The sequence below is a fragment of the Eupeodes corollae genome, chromosome 3 (genome assembly GCF_945859685.1).
Source record: "Eupeodes corollae chromosome 3, idEupCoro1.1, whole genome shotgun sequence".
Classification (NCBI taxonomy): Eukaryota; Metazoa; Arthropoda; class Insecta; order Diptera; family Syrphidae; genus Eupeodes; species Eupeodes corollae.
In genome coordinates, this window is record NC_079149.1 from 130,951,578 (window position 1) to 130,971,374 (window position 19,797).

The 19,797-nt window shown below is 30.0% G+C and overlaps 1 protein-coding gene across 2 annotated transcripts in view; it reads right to left on the minus strand.

Annotated features, from left to right (window-relative positions):
* Window positions 1–1,378: 1,378 nt before the first annotated feature.
* The window catches only part of LOC129949692 (ethanolaminephosphotransferase 1), a 37,959-nt gene continuing 19,540 nt past the window's right edge, over window positions 1,379–19,797 (minus strand). The window contains exons 2-9 of one of the 2 annotated variants that reach the window (XM_056061289.1): window positions 16,257–16,325; window positions 15,907–16,090; window positions 15,279–15,535; window positions 9,645–9,802; window positions 9,368–9,548; window positions 3,063–3,269; window positions 2,952–2,993; window positions 1,379–1,613 (exon numbers count right to left, since the gene is read on the minus strand). In XM_056061289.1, coding sequence (XP_055917264.1) covers window positions 1,569–1,613; window positions 2,952–2,993; window positions 3,063–3,269; window positions 9,368–9,548; window positions 9,645–9,802; window positions 15,279–15,535; window positions 15,907–16,090; window positions 16,257–16,325 — 1,143 coding nt within the window. In that variant the 3' untranslated portion in view covers window positions 1,379–1,568. Of the gene's footprint in view, window positions 2,994–3,062; window positions 3,270–9,367; window positions 9,549–9,644; window positions 9,803–15,278; window positions 15,536–15,906; window positions 16,091–16,256; window positions 16,326–19,797 lie in introns of both variants that reach the window. The other variant, XM_056061288.1, reaches the window with a different exon arrangement.

The following is a 19,797-nucleotide window of genomic DNA, read 5'->3' on the forward strand; positions in this document are numbered from 1 at the left end:
AAACAATGCTCTAGTGAGATAACCAGTTGCAATCCTTACCTCTAACAATTCAACCGTAATACCCGTAGGTCCAGGAACGCTCACCGCTTTTGACCTTCTGCTTAATTGTGGACGTACTGTTAAGCATAGAGATTTCTTTCTAAACCGCACTACACGAATGTTGAATGTTTTATTCCAGTCTCAGTATTTCTCAATCATTGCTCATTAATGAACAAAAAGTTGATAAAATTTGGTTCTGAAAAGTCGGGACTCTCACTCATAATGTTTTTTTCAGACTATAAAAGAAAAAAATAAATTGAATGTGAAATGGCAAGTCCAAAGGGGTGAACGAGCTCAATTTGCAGCCAGATTCTGGACCTTGCTACTAGTTTCTTAATAGCTTTTTACAAAATAATACATAACTATGGTAGTGCTTCTTTTGTTGCCTTTTTTCCAATGGACTTGATGGGCTGCTTATTTATTTAAAGAAATCAAATTTTACTTTCTCCCACCTTGGAAAGCTTTTCAGTACGCCCTTGATATATAAACGTACGAAACATTAATCAATGAAAAACCTTGCAAATTTATAATTCCCAAAGTTTAAAAGATTTTCTTTAAGAAAATGTTAACCTATGTTTATTTTTTAATAAAGTGTCTCTTAGAACAAATTCAAACCTTTTTCAAATCGATAGCTTTCCACAGACCTTTCAATATCAAAGCTACCATTTTTTTAATTCCCGCTACGAAAAAATGTTAAGAAAATAAATCCTTAACTTTAGCAGTTTAATGAAAAAGAAGTTACTAAATTCAAAATGTAAAAATCAGCTTAAAAGGGGAGATATTTTTAACATAAGCAGAAATAAGTCAATTAGAGGAGCAATAAATTATAGTATAACATTTTTAATAACCAATATAAAAACCCTATCACAATTAACTGGAAAACAATTAACTCTATAATTAGCCACAAATATTCGTCCATTAATTTTTTTTTTAATTTTTAATAATTATAGAAATTTCCACCTAAGGAATTCATAATAATGATTAAAAATAAACACAAACATTCCAGAAATTCTATCTATCAATAACATGAAATCCATTTTTATTTTCTTTCAATTTATTTAAACAATAAAAAAATGCAAATAACAATAACAATAAAAATTAAAATAATTAAAATAGATTCAAATTAAAAAAAAAAAATACATATTAAAATAACATTCCTAATTATTTTATCATAAAACTTAAATAAAAAAAAAGAATAACAAATTGTTCGAGAATAAAACATAAATAATAATTTATATATAATCATATACATACATCAATATATTTAGTAAATAATTCTCTTCTTAATTTATTTGTAAAATTATTGAACAGAGAAGAGCAAAAAAAAACTAAAACAATATTTGATAATTATATAATTTATAATTCTACATGTTTTTAAATATTTATTTATTTTTTTAAACTATAACAAAAATAGTTATAAATATGTATGTAAATTCTCTTCCATCGAGCTCTCTGGTATATTGTCACAAATCTATACACACACATCTACACAACTTTATTTTTCATTGTTCTATGTTCTGTTTATCAGTTTAGGAGATTTCAATTGCCGGCGATGGTGGTGTACTTTTTGGTACCTAAACGAAACAATAAATCGAATAACATATTTACACAATAATAATATTCTGATATGGAATCCTCATTAGCATGCTAATCCTTGCCAAAGTCATGCAAATAGAAATATAAACATCCTCGATCCCATTCCGATTCCCAATCACCACAAAATGTGTCCTCCTCTTCTATCGCATTCACACTCTCACGTTGGGCGCCATTTAAATAATTAATTTTCAAAATTTAGAGCAAATTCGAGAATATGTATAGAATGCACATAGATAGATGTAGATAGATAGATTATGTAGTAAGGTATGTATAATTAAATTGACTTATTAAAAAAAATAAATACCTAACATATAACATAAACACATGAATAGCACAACATAAAACACCAAATCACTTAATTTTACTTAAAAACAAACAAAATATTAGGCATGCCGCATGCATATAGTACATAATGTATGGGATGTGTTATGTAGGCCATAACCCATCCTAATATCCCCTATGGGATTTTCCCAACGGCCCTTGTAAGCCTTATCAAATAAATATTTATTTTATCAATTGCATAGCATTAGGAGAATTGACATGCACCAGAGATATACAAATTAGTTGCCTGCACTTAGGAGCAAGTTCGAAAATGATGATGTTTTTTGCGGTGGCGGCGTTACATTCGTTGGCGTAACATGGCGTCGCGTCGTGTCGGTCGTACAGTGCATGAACATTTTAACCCTGTAAATGAATTTACACACATTATGTTTTTATATAGGAACCCTTAAATAATTTCACAAATGATATTCGCCGCTGCCGCCGCCGCCGCCGCCTCAGCCTCAGCATAAGCTTCCCTTCACTTGGTCTCGTGCTTCATGCGCCACAAATGTAAATGCGGTCAACTCTTTTATCCAGCCAGCGTTATAAAAGAGGACCATTTCGGTGGGTGTGGAGAGGTACATATATGGTAGTTAGGGTGGTATGTAGTGATAGTCGTGATTGCACTTAATTGCATGAATAAAATGGTTTCTGAGTGAGTGGAGTTATAATGTTTTTATGACCATAATTTGATTTTTGTTATCACCGTTCAAATCTGGGATGCAATTTCAAGAGAGAGGAATAGAGTGCAGTGCGGTTGCCTGGTGGAGCTTTATAATGTTAATCCAGGCTTGATTGGGCCAAAATTAGTTTTTGGCAAAACCACATAATGGATGCCACAATTCGCGGGGATTTTAGGATCTTGTTTTTTGTTTTTATATTTTTGTTCGATTTGTTGTAGGAGTAGTTTGTTAAATTTTATGACGAGATGACTTATTAAATATTTATCATTCGGATTTACTATTGCCCAGTAGAGGGTCTTTTTGATCTCTTACTTTGAAGCATTTGATTCTAAAGTGATGGCACATCTCACGAACCTAGAAATAGAGGAGAAAATGCAAGGATTTATGACGTTTCAGATTTAATTATTGGAAAAAGAAACATACCACTCCTTGGCCGTAGTGAATGTGAGCAATTGTACTGAATATCGTCAGTCCATAAACTATCCATCGTTCTACATCCTCTGACAGCTGCACTCCGAGTTTATTGTAGAATGGAAAACATGAAACCATGACAACAACAACCAAAGGCCACATGAGAATGTTGAAGCCATCGCATCTGGTGTCGGACATCTGAGCGACAATCAGCCGGCACTGAAAAGAGAACGGTATATATGTACATTATATCAGTAGCATGTCCATATTGTCGTCGCACTGATGGTAAGGCCTAGGCCTGGGTTTTAATGTCAGGTGAATTTTTCAAGGCACCCATTTTTGGTTGACAGGAGTTTATTCTAATATTTGATTAACTTTTTCTGGGAACAAATCATATTTGGTGTACTCAATGGTTAAAATACAAGTACTTTAAATCTTCTAAAATGTATACTAGCACTTAGCTTTTTTTACCTAAGATTAAAAATATCGAACTCAGTTCATTTGGTAATTACTTACTTAATGTACTCAAATACTTTGTTTATACTTGAAAAGGAATAGAGTACTGAATGAATGGTGAGAAAAAGAATTTAAAAAAAGTTAAGAACTAAAGGAAATGAAAGTGTTTGAGAAGTTAAAATGCTTTACTGCAATTTAAAGTAATTAAGTAGGTCTTTAAGTACCTACACAATTTTGGTTCCCTAGGCCCTAGGCAATAGGTTCGAGAAGTTGAAGTACTTTACGGAAATTTTAAGTACTTGAGTACATCTTTGAGTACCTTATGAAATGAGTACACAATCTCTGTTCCCTCAGCCCTACTTTCGAGAAGTTGAAGTATTTTACGGGTATTTAAAGTAATTATGTATATCTTTAAGTACCTACAGAATTGAGTACACAATTTCGGTTCCCTATGCCCTAGGTTCGAGAAAATGAAGTACTTTACGGATATTTGAGGCAATTAAGTACATCTTTAAGTACCTAAAGAATGGAGTACACAAATTCGGTTCCCTAAGCCCTACCCTAAATGTACTCAAACATTTTTCAATTATGTTTTATCTTAAAAAAAAAAAAACATTTAAGTTCATAACGAATTAAAAGGTCTAAAATGATATAGAATTAACACACTGTGATGCTTCTTTTCCTTAGGCTAGGGTAAGCTCGCTGGACTCCAGGGTCATGTCGAGAAAGCACGAAACTCGAGTATAGAGAGTTGACCAAACTACTCTTTTCCAAATAAAAAGAATTAGATTTTTCCTTTTTCAGATTTTTTTTCTAATCCAATTAAGTGGTTTAAGACTAAACAATAAGATACCTATAGATAATAACAAAAATACTCCATTTACCAAGATCGGAATCTTTCGTACGTTTCACTCTCCCAAACCCGTTTGTTTACATTGTTGTATTTGTAATTTTGACAATTAGTCCATGAATAGATGTGAAAACAAACAACAAAAAAAAACGATGCCGTGCGCTAGCGGCACTTGCAAAGCAAAAACAAAATGGGGTGGTTAATATGTTTTTTCAGGTTTTTCTTTTTACTTTTTTCGATGAAAAAGTCAGTTTTAAGCTTTAATTTTGCAGTCATTTTGTTGATAGCGAACCAATGTACATTTTTGTCTTGAAAAAAACATGTTCAACATCATTTTATTGTAATTAATTCACTAATTTAGAATAATCACTACGAAATTCTTTAAATTTCATAATTAACCTCGAATATTGTATCAAAGATGCGTTCGAAGAACCATCAAATTAAGGGTGCGAGCGCAATTTATTGATACTACTAAATTTTCGTTAATGAACGGCCCAAATATTTATTTTGCAATTAAAATCTATATTAAATTAATTAATCGAAGTATGTAAATAGTTTTCTCCATAATTTAAGTTTGGGACTATTTTTCAATTTCATTTTGATTAATAAATATTAAATTAAAAAAAAAAAAGAGTTATAAGCGAAAAATACCTTAGCTATGCATAACATTCTTGATTGATGGAAGCGTACGTGTATTTGCTATCAAACAAAACTATATAACACATCAAAGGAACATCAATGTTTAAAAAAAAATAATCAGAACAGTTATAGCGAACCCGTTTAATAAATGCAGAGCGAATAAAATGCAAATTTTGACATTTATCACAAAATTAAAATGTCAAAAACCGTTCTGAATTCATGCACAGCTCATTCAAAAGATCATGTATTCGACTTGAATTATTATTCTTGACGTACAGAAGTTTTTTTTAGTAAATTCCCACAGTTTAACGCATAATATAATTTTCATTGGTTCCTTAAAAATGTTTATTTACCAAAGTTAAAGTTTACTTTTTATTGTTTGAAGGGTATGTTTAGTAAAAATGCTGCTTATAATGAAAAAAATAATCAGAATTATTGAATAAAATTAATTTGAAGTCAATGTCTTCTATTATTCCCAAAACATCGAAAACCAAACATCAATTTTTACCAATTGTCCTTACTTTTTTTTGTATATTTTAATTTGTATGAAAAAAAACGGATTTTTATTTTAAAAAAATGTGTGTCGAATGTCGAAAACAACATTTTCTGTGAGAATAAATTAGTTTGAAGCCTATTTTTTTAATTTTTCTAAAGATATTTGAGTTGAAAATAAATTGTTAACAAGTTTTAATAATGTTCTTTTTAGGTTTTTATTTTTTGTAAAAAATCTACAAATTCGATTCGAAATCAACAAGTTCGTATTGGAATTGAATTCAAAATTCAATGAAATTATTGAAGTTTCCTAATTCAAAACGAAAAATAACAGTTAATATTCCGTAGGAAAATTTTCCAAAGTGCTTATTTGGGGTGCCTCCACACTTTGTTTAAATTGGTTTATACAAAATGAAACTAGCATTTTTAATATTATTGCATTTTAATAATTTCATTCCATTTGAGTGCTATGCACAGACCAAAAAACATCTTGTTTACTTCTTTAAGCGTTAAAATGATTGGTACTGAAGATATTTTAAGACACTTTTTTATAAAATTGAATCAGTGGCAGTAAAATGTTTGAGGAAAACAAACGAATGTTCTATTAAAATGGTGATATAGTCTAGTTATTAAATATTATAAAAAATCAAATATACATATATTAAAGCATACCTAATGTTTGACAATATGAAAAAAAAAATATATATATATTCCATATCTTTATTTTATAAAATATAAAATAACATTGCAGTATAGAAATAGAGTTCCAAAAATTAAAGGAATTTAATAAAATACACAAAAATTGCAATGATTTTTCTTTAGCATTTTTGGTTATTATGCAGTATTATTCAACAGACTTGCTTATGTCTGTTTTGTTGTTCTACAAAGTATTGAGTTACACTTTTGTCCATTTCTAATTATACTTAACCAGTTGCAGCTCATATTGCGTTCGCAAATAATTTAAGTAAACAAAATACAGTACTAATAAATCATTAAATATGTATTTGGTCAGTTTTATTTTAAATAATATACATTTACAACAATTATTTGGATTGAAATTAAAAAGCTATACAAATTTAAGACCATGTCAGCACTTCAGATTCTGTTGGTTAGGATTGTTTAGTTTTTGAACGAGGCCATAAAACATTCAAAATAAAGCATTTAGATGTGCCTGCAGACTATAATGAAGCATTTTGATGGGCCGGAACACTAAATGTGAGAATGTGTTTGGTTTTTGCATCATTTCACGCACACTTTCTCACATTTAATGTGTCCTTAGCTTGTAGGCAAACCGAAATGTCAGTCTGAGATTCCGATCTTGGTAATGGAGTATTTTTGGATAATAATACCTATTATATACGAACTTAATCTCACGGTCAAGAGGCCATCGACACCGGAAGGGTGAAGGGGAATTTTTTAATAATACGGCAAGTGCCCGTCGTCACCGGAAGGGTGAAGGGGTATAACACAATAATTCACCAAGTGCCCTTCGACACCGGAAGAGTGAAGGGGAATAACACAATAGTTTGTTGTTACTACACAGCACGCTATGGAACAACGGCCCATCAACTCTTAATAGAGAAGGGGAATGTTGGGGGAAACTTGCGCTTTTGAATATAAAGCTCAAAACATTTAATAATTAATACACTTAATAAATTCTTCGGATTTCTTGGGTCCATAAGTCAATTCTCCTGCATTAACCAAATGTGAACTCTATTATGACGAACAACAATATCGCATGTATTTTGTTATTCGGCTGCGTGTTGGTGTCACTTATTTTACTTGGTGGGTATGCAGATGGCGGTCGATTGGTGTCGGTCGGTAGTAGAAATGTAACGCTTTGTTACAACACAAAGAATTTAGTACACAACTTCTGTTCTTTTGTTCGTAAATGTACAACTTTAAGTATCTAAAGAATTGAGTACACAATTTCGGTTCCCTAGGCCCTAGGTTCGAGAAGTTCAAGTTCTTTACGAGAACTTAAAGTAATTAAGTACATCTTTAAGTACCTAAACAATTTGGTACACAATTTCAGTTCCCTAAGCCCTAACCCTAAATGTACTCAAACGTTTTTCAATTTTGTTTTAACTTAAAAAAGACATTAAAGTTTATAACGAATTAAAAGTTCTATAATGCTAATTTTTTTTTTGAAAGTAGAAATCGTAATGATAAAGAATTTATAAAAAAAACAAAGAATTGAGTACACAATATCTGTTCCCTTGATCTTAAATGTTATCTTCTTTTCTATTTGAAAATGCATTCAATTAAATTTTTCTAAGAGTAAAAAAGGAAACACAAAGGAATTAAAGTACAAGGAATTGAATGCATAGTTTTTAACCTTAAAAGGCATAAAAGTACACTACGTGTCAAAAGTAATAGAATGCTATTTTCAACTGGGCCAAAGACTAGCCTCTCACAAAGAATCCCTAAAAATCTACAAGAAGGCACTAAGGAAATCCAAGTGATCTTCTTGGTGATCCTTCTGTGGCACGATAGAAGAAGCCTCTAGGTTATGGAAAATTCTTTCAACTAGTCCAACTATGCCAAGCTGCTTGAAAAATGCAGACGGCTCCTGGACAAATTCAAGTAATGAATCGGTGAACTTGCTATTCGACACTCACTTTTCTGGTAGTTCTCTCACCGAAACTTGCAACAATTATATACGTTCAAGTTCAAATACAATATATCCAGGAGGTCTGATCACAAGGGATAAGCTACAGCTTCAAACCATTTAAATCTGCAGGACCAGATGGAATAATACCAGCCGAGTTACAAAAAACTTCTGAAATAATTGCACCAATTTTTGAGCAAGTTTTACCAGCTGTCTTTACCTGGTCGATGTTCCCTCGGCATGGAGAGAAGTTAAAGTTGTTTTCATACCCAAAACAGGAAAATGCTTGCAAGTCAATCCTAAAGATCTACGACCCATAAGTCTATCATCATTCCTTCTTAAGACCTTAAAAAGATTGATTGATATCCATTTAAGGACACGTATCGATACAAGACTTCTGTTTTCGTTTAAAAATGCCTACTGTAAAGGTAAATCGGTAGAAACAGCGCTACACACTTTAGTACGAACCATCGAATATTCCCTCCATCATAAAAAGTTCACTGTGGTTGCTTTCCTTGACATCGAAGGTGCAAAAAATCTATTGTTAATAAATGGGGTTTACAACCCAGAATCACGCATTGGATATACACATCGGTAATCAGACCGATTTTAACAGGACACTGTCTAATAGGAAAGCACGCCACGAGACTAGGCGTATTCTGAAATGACTTTTACAAAAGCTGTATGGACGAGGAAGAGGAAGAAACGGTTATTCATCTTCTCTGCACATGCCCTGCTCTAGCTCGAAAACTCAAGAATTACTTAGGACAATTCTTCTTTAACGATCTAAACGATCTAAATCACATCGGTATAATAAGCCTCTCACGTTTCTTAAGGGACTCAAGCTAGTTCCATTGAGCTTAGGAGGAAGCCTCAAGATTCATGTGGTATCACAATGAGCCATTGAACTGGTCTAAGTGTGTTTGTTTCCATCTTGGACAGCCACTATAACCTAACCTAACCTAGTGCTTTAAAAGGCATTAAAGTACATAATGAATCAAAAGTACAAGGAATTGAGTCCACAAATTCAGTTCATTTAGCAGCTTTTCAATTTTAACATACAATTTTAAAAAACTTTTAAATTTAAAATTTTTAGTTCATCAAATGGAAAATTGTGTATTTCTAAAATCTTAAGAAATTCATCCAAGAGTGATAAACGAGTATTGTTATGTTTTCTAAATTCCTTTTGTCCATATTGTCCATCATCTCCTTTAAAGCTCTATATACTTACAGTACTTACTCGATGATGAGTATAGTCGGTATACTTACAGCAATGTTAGAAAATAGCGTTCCAAAGAGTACAAACATTATCCTTGGTTCTAAATTGATGATGTTGTTAGCTGAGCAAAACACCCAAATCATAGTTATGATAAATAGCCAGAGGAATGCAAATAATGGACGTGCCGCTTCCCAGATGGGTCGCATTTTTCCTGTCTTGTTTTTATAGGAACTGTTTAAAATGTAAGATGAGAAAAATAATTTTAAAAAACAAATATTTATAATGTGTTTATATTATTATGTATACGAGAGCATAACGAGTACTTACAGATAGATGTTTCTAATTATAATTGGATGGCTTGACATCATTGCAGTTACTGGAAGGGATATTTCAAAGACGTTAGCTGTTGTTAAACCAAATATTTGCGTTGTTTGCCAGAAACTTGGACCTACAATAAAGGTGAAGAGGAGTACCAATGTTACGCCCTGCAAAAACAAAATTTACATTTACTCGTTATTATAATAATAGAAGATAAGATTGTTGGGTTAAATCTGTTATAAAACAAGACTATAAATTTGTCTTAAGATAATTAATGTATTGGATAGATATGTTGGATCGTTAAATAACAAAGCAGAGAATTGACTTTATACGGATAGTTTTAGATAATGATGCTATATTATCCGACACTAGCTCGATAGAGTCGGCTAACATTCAACATTATCCGGAATTTCCACAGTCAGATTGCAACTGTTCGATAACACATTACAGGAAAAATGTCTCATGAAGTTGATGTATTATCCGAGGTCATTTGGATAATTGTACTGTATTATCCAATACTAATAGAAGGGAGTTAGGTCTCAGCTATTTTATAATTAAGTTTTATTAAGTATAAAGAAAGGCTCTCCGGATAATGGCATTGTATTTTACAACACAAACAGAGCAGCTAAATGAGAAATTTGAGATAACACATTATCCGAATAGTTTAAGATAGCAGTGATATATTGTTTGTCACTATAGCTAGAAAGAGTTATAATGGACCATGATCAAATTTCAATACTATTTAAGTTAAATGAGAAAATTGACGTTGTGAATTATCCGTGACTATCTAGATAGAGTTTGTTAAGATCAAACATTATCCAAATAGTGTTGATGAAGTATCCGATACCTACCGAATAGATACAGGTAATAGAAGATTAATATCATAGTGTCAAGTAGTGGTTTTTTACTATCCAAAACAAACCGGACGGTTTTGAAGTATTCTCCATCACTAACTATTTCCCTTTCTTTCCGGATAATACTTTATAATATTGTTTAATTATCCAAGACGATAAATATAATGTTTTAGAAGTATCCAACACAAAATAAATAGTATCAAATAGTTTTGGATAAAGGTATTGATGTACCCAGGATCATCCATATAAGCATTACATTATCCAACACTAACTGGATATATCCATTTGAGATATTGCACCAAATAAATAGGCCTTTATTATCCGACGCTTTCTTAATTATATAACTTTGATATGAGTGCTGGAAAAAGGTCTTATAATATCACAGATGATGTTTAGAAATATTTTGTTCTACCCTACATTAACCGTTTTGAGACATAACTGAATAATTGTCAATAAAATCCACCATTGCGAAGAGTGTCAGATAATTGTATTATATGAACTTAGACTATCCGGATTGTCAGACCATATCTGAATAAACAAAGTTATGGACTATACCCAATATTGAACAACAGATTTGAAGTGTTTTTAATTTAACTGAGACAATCGGTATTCCAAATTATCCGAATAGTATCAAATAGCATTTTTATATTATCCGAGGCTAACCAGATAATGGTGCGGTGTTATGTGAAATTCCCAACATAGAATAACTGAAATATGAAACTGTCCGGGTATTATCCGAGGTTATCCAGACACTTAACAAGTTAATCAATATCTCAATTATACTATTACGCAGTTGATACATAAATAGCTATAGTATACATATATTCGGCGCTACCCGGACAGTGTTGAAAAGTATTTTAATGACATCAGAGAATATTTTTCGTTTTTTTCATCCAACCATTCAATTATTGTTTAGTAAATGAGATAATTACGATCTGACATTATCCAAACTGCCCGATAATAGCATTTTATAAACTAAGATTATCCGGATAGTGGTATTGTATGATCCGATAATATCGAGATGGAGAAATTTAAGAACTATGATTGATTTTATCTATCTTTTTCATCCAACAATTCAATTATTGCTAAGTAAATGAAAAGATCTGACATTACCCAAATAGCCTTGGATAATAGTATTTTATAAACTTAGATTATCCGGATAGTGGTATTGTATTATCCTACAATGTCAAGATGGAGAAATTTAAGAACTATGATTGAGATAATCTATCTTTTTCATCAAACAATTCAATTATTGTTTAGTAAATGAGATAATTAAGATCTGATATTATCCAAATAGCCTAGGATAATAGTATTTTATAAACTCAGATTATCCGGATAGTGGTATTGTATTATCCGACAGTATCCAGATCGAGAAATTTAAGAACTATGATTGATATTATCTATCCTTTTCATCCAACAATTCAATTATTGTTTAGTAAATGAAAAGATCTGACATTATCCAAATAGCCTCGGATAATAGTATTTTATAAAATAAGATTATCCGAATAGTGGTATTGTATTATCCGACAGTATCAAGATGGAGAAATTTGAGAACTATGATTGATATTATCTATCTTTCTCATCAAAAAACTCAATTATTGTTTAGTAAATGAGATAATTAAGATCTGACATTATCCAAATAGCCTCGGATAATAGTATTTTATAAACCTAGATTATCCGGATAGTGGTATTGTATTATCCGACAATATCAAGATGGAGAAATTTAAGAACTATGATTGATATTATCTACCTTTTTCACCCAACAATTCAATTTTTGTTTAGTAAATGAGATAATTAAGATCTGGCATTATCCATATAGCCTCAGATAATAGTTTTTTATAAACTTAGGTTATCCGGATAGTGATATTGTATTATCCGACAATATCAAGATGGAGAATTTTATAAACTATGATTGATATTATCTATCTTTTTCATTCAACAATTCAATTATTGTTTAGTAAATGAGGTAATTAAGATCTGACATTATGCAAATGGCCTCGGATAATAGTATTTTATAAACTTATATTATCCGGATAGTGGTATTATATTATTTGTATTATTGATGGAGAAATTTAAGAACTATGATTGATATTATCTATCTTTTTCATCCAACCATTCAATTATTGTTTAGTAAATGAGATAATTTAGATCTGACATTTTTCAAATAGCCTCGGATAATAGTATTTTACAAACGCAGATTATCCGGATAGTGGTATTGTATTAGGGATCATGACGAAATCGAGAATGCCAAAAATCTCGAATGCCGAAAATCTCGAAAATAAAAAATAATTATCTAGAACGCAAAAATCTCGAATTCACAAAAATCCAGAATTAACAAAAATCTCGAAAGACTCTATCTAGAAAAAAATCTCGAAAAAAAATAAAAATTCGGGATTTTTTTTGTTTGTATTTTTAACAGTTAAAACTCAATAAAACACAAATACATCAGTTTACCCAACATTTTATTTTCTGAGCAAGAAAAATAGTTGCAAACAATAAGAAAGGTGCATGTGTAGCAATGTGCAATTGTATGATTGATAACTTGTCAACTTTAAGTTTGTTAAGGAGAAGTAAGTTATCCAGAGTGTATGTTTGAATTTTTGAGGCAATGTTTAAAATTCGCGCGAATTTTAAACATTCCTCAGAAATTCAAACATACATTCTGGATTTTTGCATTCGAGATTTTTTTTTTCTAGATTTTGGCATTTCGAGATTTTATTTTCTAGATTTTTGTTTTCGAGATTTTCATATTCGAGATTTTTACTTTCTAGATAATTAATTTCTAGATATCGCGGTAGACCCATTGTATTATCCGACAGTATGAAGATGGAGAAATTTAAGAATTATGATTGATATTATCTATCCTTTTCATCCAACAATTCAACTATTGTTTAGTAAATGAAAAGATCTGACATTATCCAAATAGCCTCGGATAATAGTATTTTATAAACTTAGATTATCCGGATAGTGGTATTGTATTATCTGACAATATCAAGATGGAGAAATTTTAGAACTATGACTGATATTATATATATTTCTCATCCAACAATACAATTATTAAATGAGATAATTAAGATATGACATTATTCAAAAAACCTCGGATAGTAGTATTTTATAAACTTAGATTATCCTGAGAGTGGTGTTTTATTATCCGACAATATCAAGATGGAGAAATTTAAGAACTATGATTGATATTATCTATCTTTTTCATCCAACAATTCAATTATTGTTTATTAAATGAGATAATTAAGATCTGACATTATCCAAATAGTCTCGGATAGTGGTTTTGTATTATCCGACAGTATCAAGGTGGAGAAATTTAAAAAACATGACTGATATTATCCGAGTAGTGGTGCTCTATTATCTGACACCATACTTAACTGTCTTATTTTATTATCCGGTTATCTAACACCATTCGGATAATAAATATTTTTAACTGTGTTATTCTTATAATGTATATATCTGTGTAACTCGATAGCTTAAATATAACGATACTGTTTTAAGCTTTTTGATATCAGTCAAAGACAAAAGGTGTAAAATAGAAGTATTAACGTTTTTTTTGATTTTCCAAGTATTTACTGGATCATATTCCCAAAATGGCAACCATTTTATGTCTTTTTTGGAAGTTTTTAGCATTAGCTTAGTTTTTTATGTTCTCATACAAAAATCTTTTAATGTGGGTGTACTTTAAAAAATCAACTAAAAATTTGTTAGATGTGTAGGTTAATTTCTGTTTAAAACTTAAGTTCTTAAAATTCCATTAAAAAACATTTTACATGCATTTTTTATAACAAAATTCTTGATATTCGTTAATTATATTAAAATACTAAATTGATGCATTTAATTTTAATGGAAAACGATTAAATAAAATAAATACATAACTCTCTAATGAATTCAGCATAATATCAACTTCAACAAAAAATATAGTTATTAATATTTTTTCCACGAACTGTTCCACATCCAATTTACAATTATTATTATTATTATTATTATTATATTAACAACAAAAAAAACCTCAGAATTAAATGGTAAATTTAATCGTTAACGGCTATATGCCTCTATTAACACCACCCTGAGCTCTTCTATCCGGCTTGTCTATATTACAACAAACGCGTACCACGCATACAATATTTACACATTTTAATCAAATTTTAAATGTTTAGCCATAAAAAAAAGTGGTCATGAAAATATATGCATGTGGGTAGGGTACATATTTGAAAGCTCAACCATTTAATCCATATATAATACACCCGTTAACATTATCCCTAAAAAATTACTTAACCAAATCAAATAAAATATAGAGTACGTATACGCCACAGTGAATTTTTATATTTTTTTGAAATAGCCATTTTTGTTTTGTTTCTCCAGTGGGATTTTTTGTTTCATTTGGAATTAACATTTAATTAGGAGACGTTTTACTTTTTAATGTAATTTATTTGATTTAGGGTGGAAATTAAATGTTCGTTGTTCATATTTCCTGGATTTTTTAATTTAAATCCCATCCCATTAGCAACTTTTAAAAATTATGGTTTTAAAGAATTCAATAAGGGTAAAAGTTAATCACCCATTAACTACAAGAGCTGGTTTGACCATTACCCTGGCACATCTATCAATTTATATGCCCATAAATTTATCATCCAGGGCGTACGGTGCATTAAAAATTTAAATATATTTACGAGGCTCATATACAATCTGTCTCATGTCAAATTAATGAGAATATGCATCTTATTTTTTGAAGTCCACATCAATCTCTATCCATACCCATACAATATATAAAAACACGACTTACCCACATAGTAAAATCATAACCCCAAGGCAGGAACATTACGCCTGTACTGTATTTCTCCACATGTGACAGATAGAAATTCAAAAAAATATTCCAGATGCAAAAGAACATCCTTTTCGGTGGCAAGAGATTGGTTCCGAGCAATGAAAACATATAGATAGGTATCAGCACCGAGGAGTATGAATCCAAGCCGTGGTCAAATAGTTCACCAAGAGGTCCACTTGTTCCGGTGCGGCGAGCTTGTTTCCCGTCAATCCCATCTATATCCGTGCATAAGTGAGACAAAACAAAAGAAACAAAGAGAGAGAGAAAGAGAGAGTTGATGATCATCATCATTCAGTAAAATTACCAGTAAAAAGGTAAACGTGGGTTATAAAATAATTTTTGACATAATTTATTGATATGGATTTTGCCTACAAATAGGGGAATATGGGGTTCAGTTTGTTCATCTCAAATTTGAAATATATTTACACTTATACTGAATTATAAGTTTCACTGCACAAAAAACCCCATTCTCCTCTATTTTAACTGTCAAATTGTATATCTTTTGCACTCTATCAACAATACACCACATCCATTACAGCATCCGGATATGAGTAGGTAAGGTAGTGTCATTTATAAATAAACTCACCTAAGGTGTAAGCCAGGAATATATTAATGGCCGCTACTAACCACACCCAACGTGGCACTATCCGGTCAGCATTTTTGGCCGCTGTGAAATCCCAATCGTAAAATGCAATTAAAATAAAAGTGACCACTGTCAAAAGGAATCCAGAGAATGTTATGAGATTCGGTGCCAGCCATTTGGGAAAGTACTGCAATAATAATAATAATAATTAATGTTTTTTTTTTCGTTCGTTCATCCCTTTTGTTTTTAGTTATGGGTTTTATGTTGACCTGGACGACGACAGTGATATGTTTATTTTTATATATATATTTTTTACCAAGGTAGTTATATTGAATGTGATAGAGTTGACTTACTTGAACACATTTATTCCAGAAAGGATGCATTATGTAGACACTGAGATAGCTGGTGTCAATGCTGTTGTACTGTAAAAATAATATAAGTAAAATTATTATACATATATATTTTAATTTTTAAGTAAATATGATGCATTTAAAAAGGTAAATAAAAATTAAAAGAAAAAAAAAAAAAACTCCACTCCTGAGTAAGGACATATGAATTATTAAATCAGGATGAAATTTCACCCTGGATGCATTAAAAAATAATAATAATTAAAAGGTCAAAGGAGATATGAGGAGCTCTGCAGCAGTTTAAAAAAAAAAGGTTTTAAAGCTGAAAAAATCAAGAAAGATTTAATTTAAAATTAAAGAAGAGAATATAAATAAAATGAAGAATGGCCAACAACAAAAATAGTTTATTCACACTCTTTATTCTTTTTTTTAATTAAACTTAAAATTTCAGTGACAAAAATTAATAAGAGAATAAAATTTACTGACTTTAAAAGAGACCAGATTTCAATTAAGCAAAATATTTAAGTTGATGTTCACAAAAATTAAATTAATATCTAATTTAATATCAAATAAAATGCACGACTGGATCACACGAACTTGCTCCTTAATACAAAAATCTGTTTAAAAATGTACGTATTTAAGATTTAAAAATATACTTGAAAAACAAGTTTGTCTCTAAAGATATAAATTACATTTGATTTGTCAAAAAAAACGGTTTTATTTAAATTAATTTTGTATATATACAAATTTTCCATTTTTTGTTATGCAGTTGTTAAGTTATTGAATAAAAATTTCATCATATATATTATTTCGCATGTCTCCCTTTTCGGCTCTCGTACATAACTAATTTCAACAAATAAGGTGCTAAAACAGAGAGAATTTTCCGTAGACTATACGTGTTGTATTTTATTGAATGATAAGTTAAAATTTATTGATAAAACTTAAGTTTTTATTATAATAAAAATAAAAATACTCGCAAAATATTATGTTAAGGGAAATGGTTTGTGTATTTGAATGAATTTATCGAATACACACCATTTTTTGTCGGTAAGCTAGTTTCATCCCAAGACACAACTCATCCTATGACAACTCATCCCGGAAATGAAAAATACTTGTAAGCGTACTTAACGAAAACTATTGTTTGTGTATTCAACTAGTTCGTTCAAAGCTTTTTCGTTTGGATAGCTTTATTTTAATTAACTTTCCATAGGAAGTTATTTCATATTAGAAGAACTAGGATAGAAAATTAATTATCTGAAGATAAAAAAGAGGCAGAACATGAATGTTTAAATTGGAAAGCGATCGCCTATTGGTAGTGTAGTTCGGTAGGTGCCTAAAATGGATAAAGAATAGCTCATAGGCGTGCTCAGCTTTATGCAGATAGATAGATAAGGACATGTTTATGATGATAATGAAGGATTGTTACAAGAAATTACTATTCATGTGTTGTTTACAGTCAGGCCTTTATGCGTTTTAGATTTTAGTTATGAAGTGACACATAAGCAGTAGTTGTAGAGGTTGTACGTAATACCTTTATAAGTATAATGTATATACGTTGAACAAGTGCATTAATTTGCACAGTGCGCCCATGCACAGGACTTGATCTGGTGAGATGGGGGGGGGGGGGTTACATTTAACACAGCTTAAGTAATTTAAAAAATGAATTTAAGATTCCAAATTTTACCTGAAAAATAAGTTTGTCTTCAAAAATTTAAATGCCATTTTATAAATCAAAAAACCCTCGATTTTTCAATTCTTTTTTCGAAAATCGTTAGAGCGGTTTTTTTTAAAATTAGTTTTGTATATATAAAATTTTTCAATTTTGTTTTACAAATATTTTTGAATTGTAGTTATTTAGTGATTGTAAATATACGCTTCACATTTGAATTTCGTACAAATTTGTTGAACCGTTTTTGGGATATAGAATTAAAAAAAATAAAAAACAATATTTTTTTTAATTCAAACTAAGAAAAGTTGCACTTTTGATAATCAAATATTTTTAAGGCGATATAAGAGCTCGTTCAAAAAATAATGGATTATACTTTGCGGAGAAAATTAAAAAAACAAAAAAACGGAGCAATACAAAAATATGTTTTTCTTACTAAAAGAAGCCAAGTTAAAAAATAATTTTTTTTAAGAAAATAAAAAAAAAGTCTATCGGCTTGTTTTTGAGAAAATTCGAATTTTCGTTTTTGATCAAAAAAATTGTAGGGAGGCCACTGTAAGTTTTGATTAAAAAAAAAATATGAAAAATACGCCGAACGCAAATCTGCTAAGAACCTTAACTTCCAAGTTTGAACTCAATCGACCCAATGGCTTAGGCTGTAGTTGCGTGGACAGACAGACAGGACAGACGGACGGAATCGCCGGACCCACATTTTTCCACTTCTCTACCATCGTAATATTATGTTTGATAAAAATCTCGAGTTCGAAATTTTGCACGAATGCAAAACTTGCCACATAGTTCCTATATGTCGCAAGTAAAAAGAGGATAGGATGCTAACAACACTCATAACTTCATATATGGGTGTCCTTTAAGTTTGCAATTTGGTATTTTTTGCAAGCCAAATTGTCATTTAAAGGACTTCAAAAAGCATACAAAAAAAAAATTGAAGTCTAAGCTGTTTTCAGTTCAAATATTTGTGAAATACTGTCAATTGTTTTTTTTTAAGGAATTTTATTAAAGAAAAAGAGGCTCTGACTGATAGCTTCAGATCCCGTCTGTCAATTTGTCTTGCTTAAAGTTAGAAGGTTTTCGTGTTGGGTTAAAAAAGTTGTTAGTTGAATTATTCTTCAAATTTTTAAATTATTAACAATATATATAGTATAGTAATATAGTTTTGTTAAATAGATTTTTAGTCGAAAAGAAATGTTTACCAATTTTATTAACAATTCTTATGTTTTTACAAATTGAATGAATCAAATTAATTTGAGAGATATCAATTACCAAATTTCGTGTAGAACCTTCCATCGAAAATAATATTTGCTGTGAAATAAAAAAGTTTGAAGACAATATTTTTAATTTGTGAAACGCTATTTGAGTCGAAAGTGTATTTTACCAAGTTATTGTTTTTTTTTAGGTTTTTATTTTTTGTAGGAAAACTGTCAATTTCATTTTTTTCAAAATTTTTCCGAATGTCAAAAAAATATTTTTTTTTAAGTTAAAATTAGTTGGAAGCTATTATCTCAAAGTTTTGAAAACATATTTGACTAAAAAATAAATTTTTATCAACTTTTGTTATTTTTTTTGTAAAAAAAACTATCAATTTGATTTTTTTTTAAATTTTACTGAATGTTGACAACAATATTTTTTAAAAGATACAAATAGTTTAAAGCCCATATTTCAAAGTTTTGAAATGATATTTTAGCCAAAAATCAGTTTTTAACAGCTATTATTAATTTTTTTTTAGGTTTTTATTTTTTGTAAAAAAACTGCCAATTCGATTTTTCTCAATATTTTTAGAATGTTTAAAACAATATTTCTTAGAAGATAAAATTAGTTTGAAGCCTAAATTTCAAGTTTTTGAAAACATATTTAAATTAATAT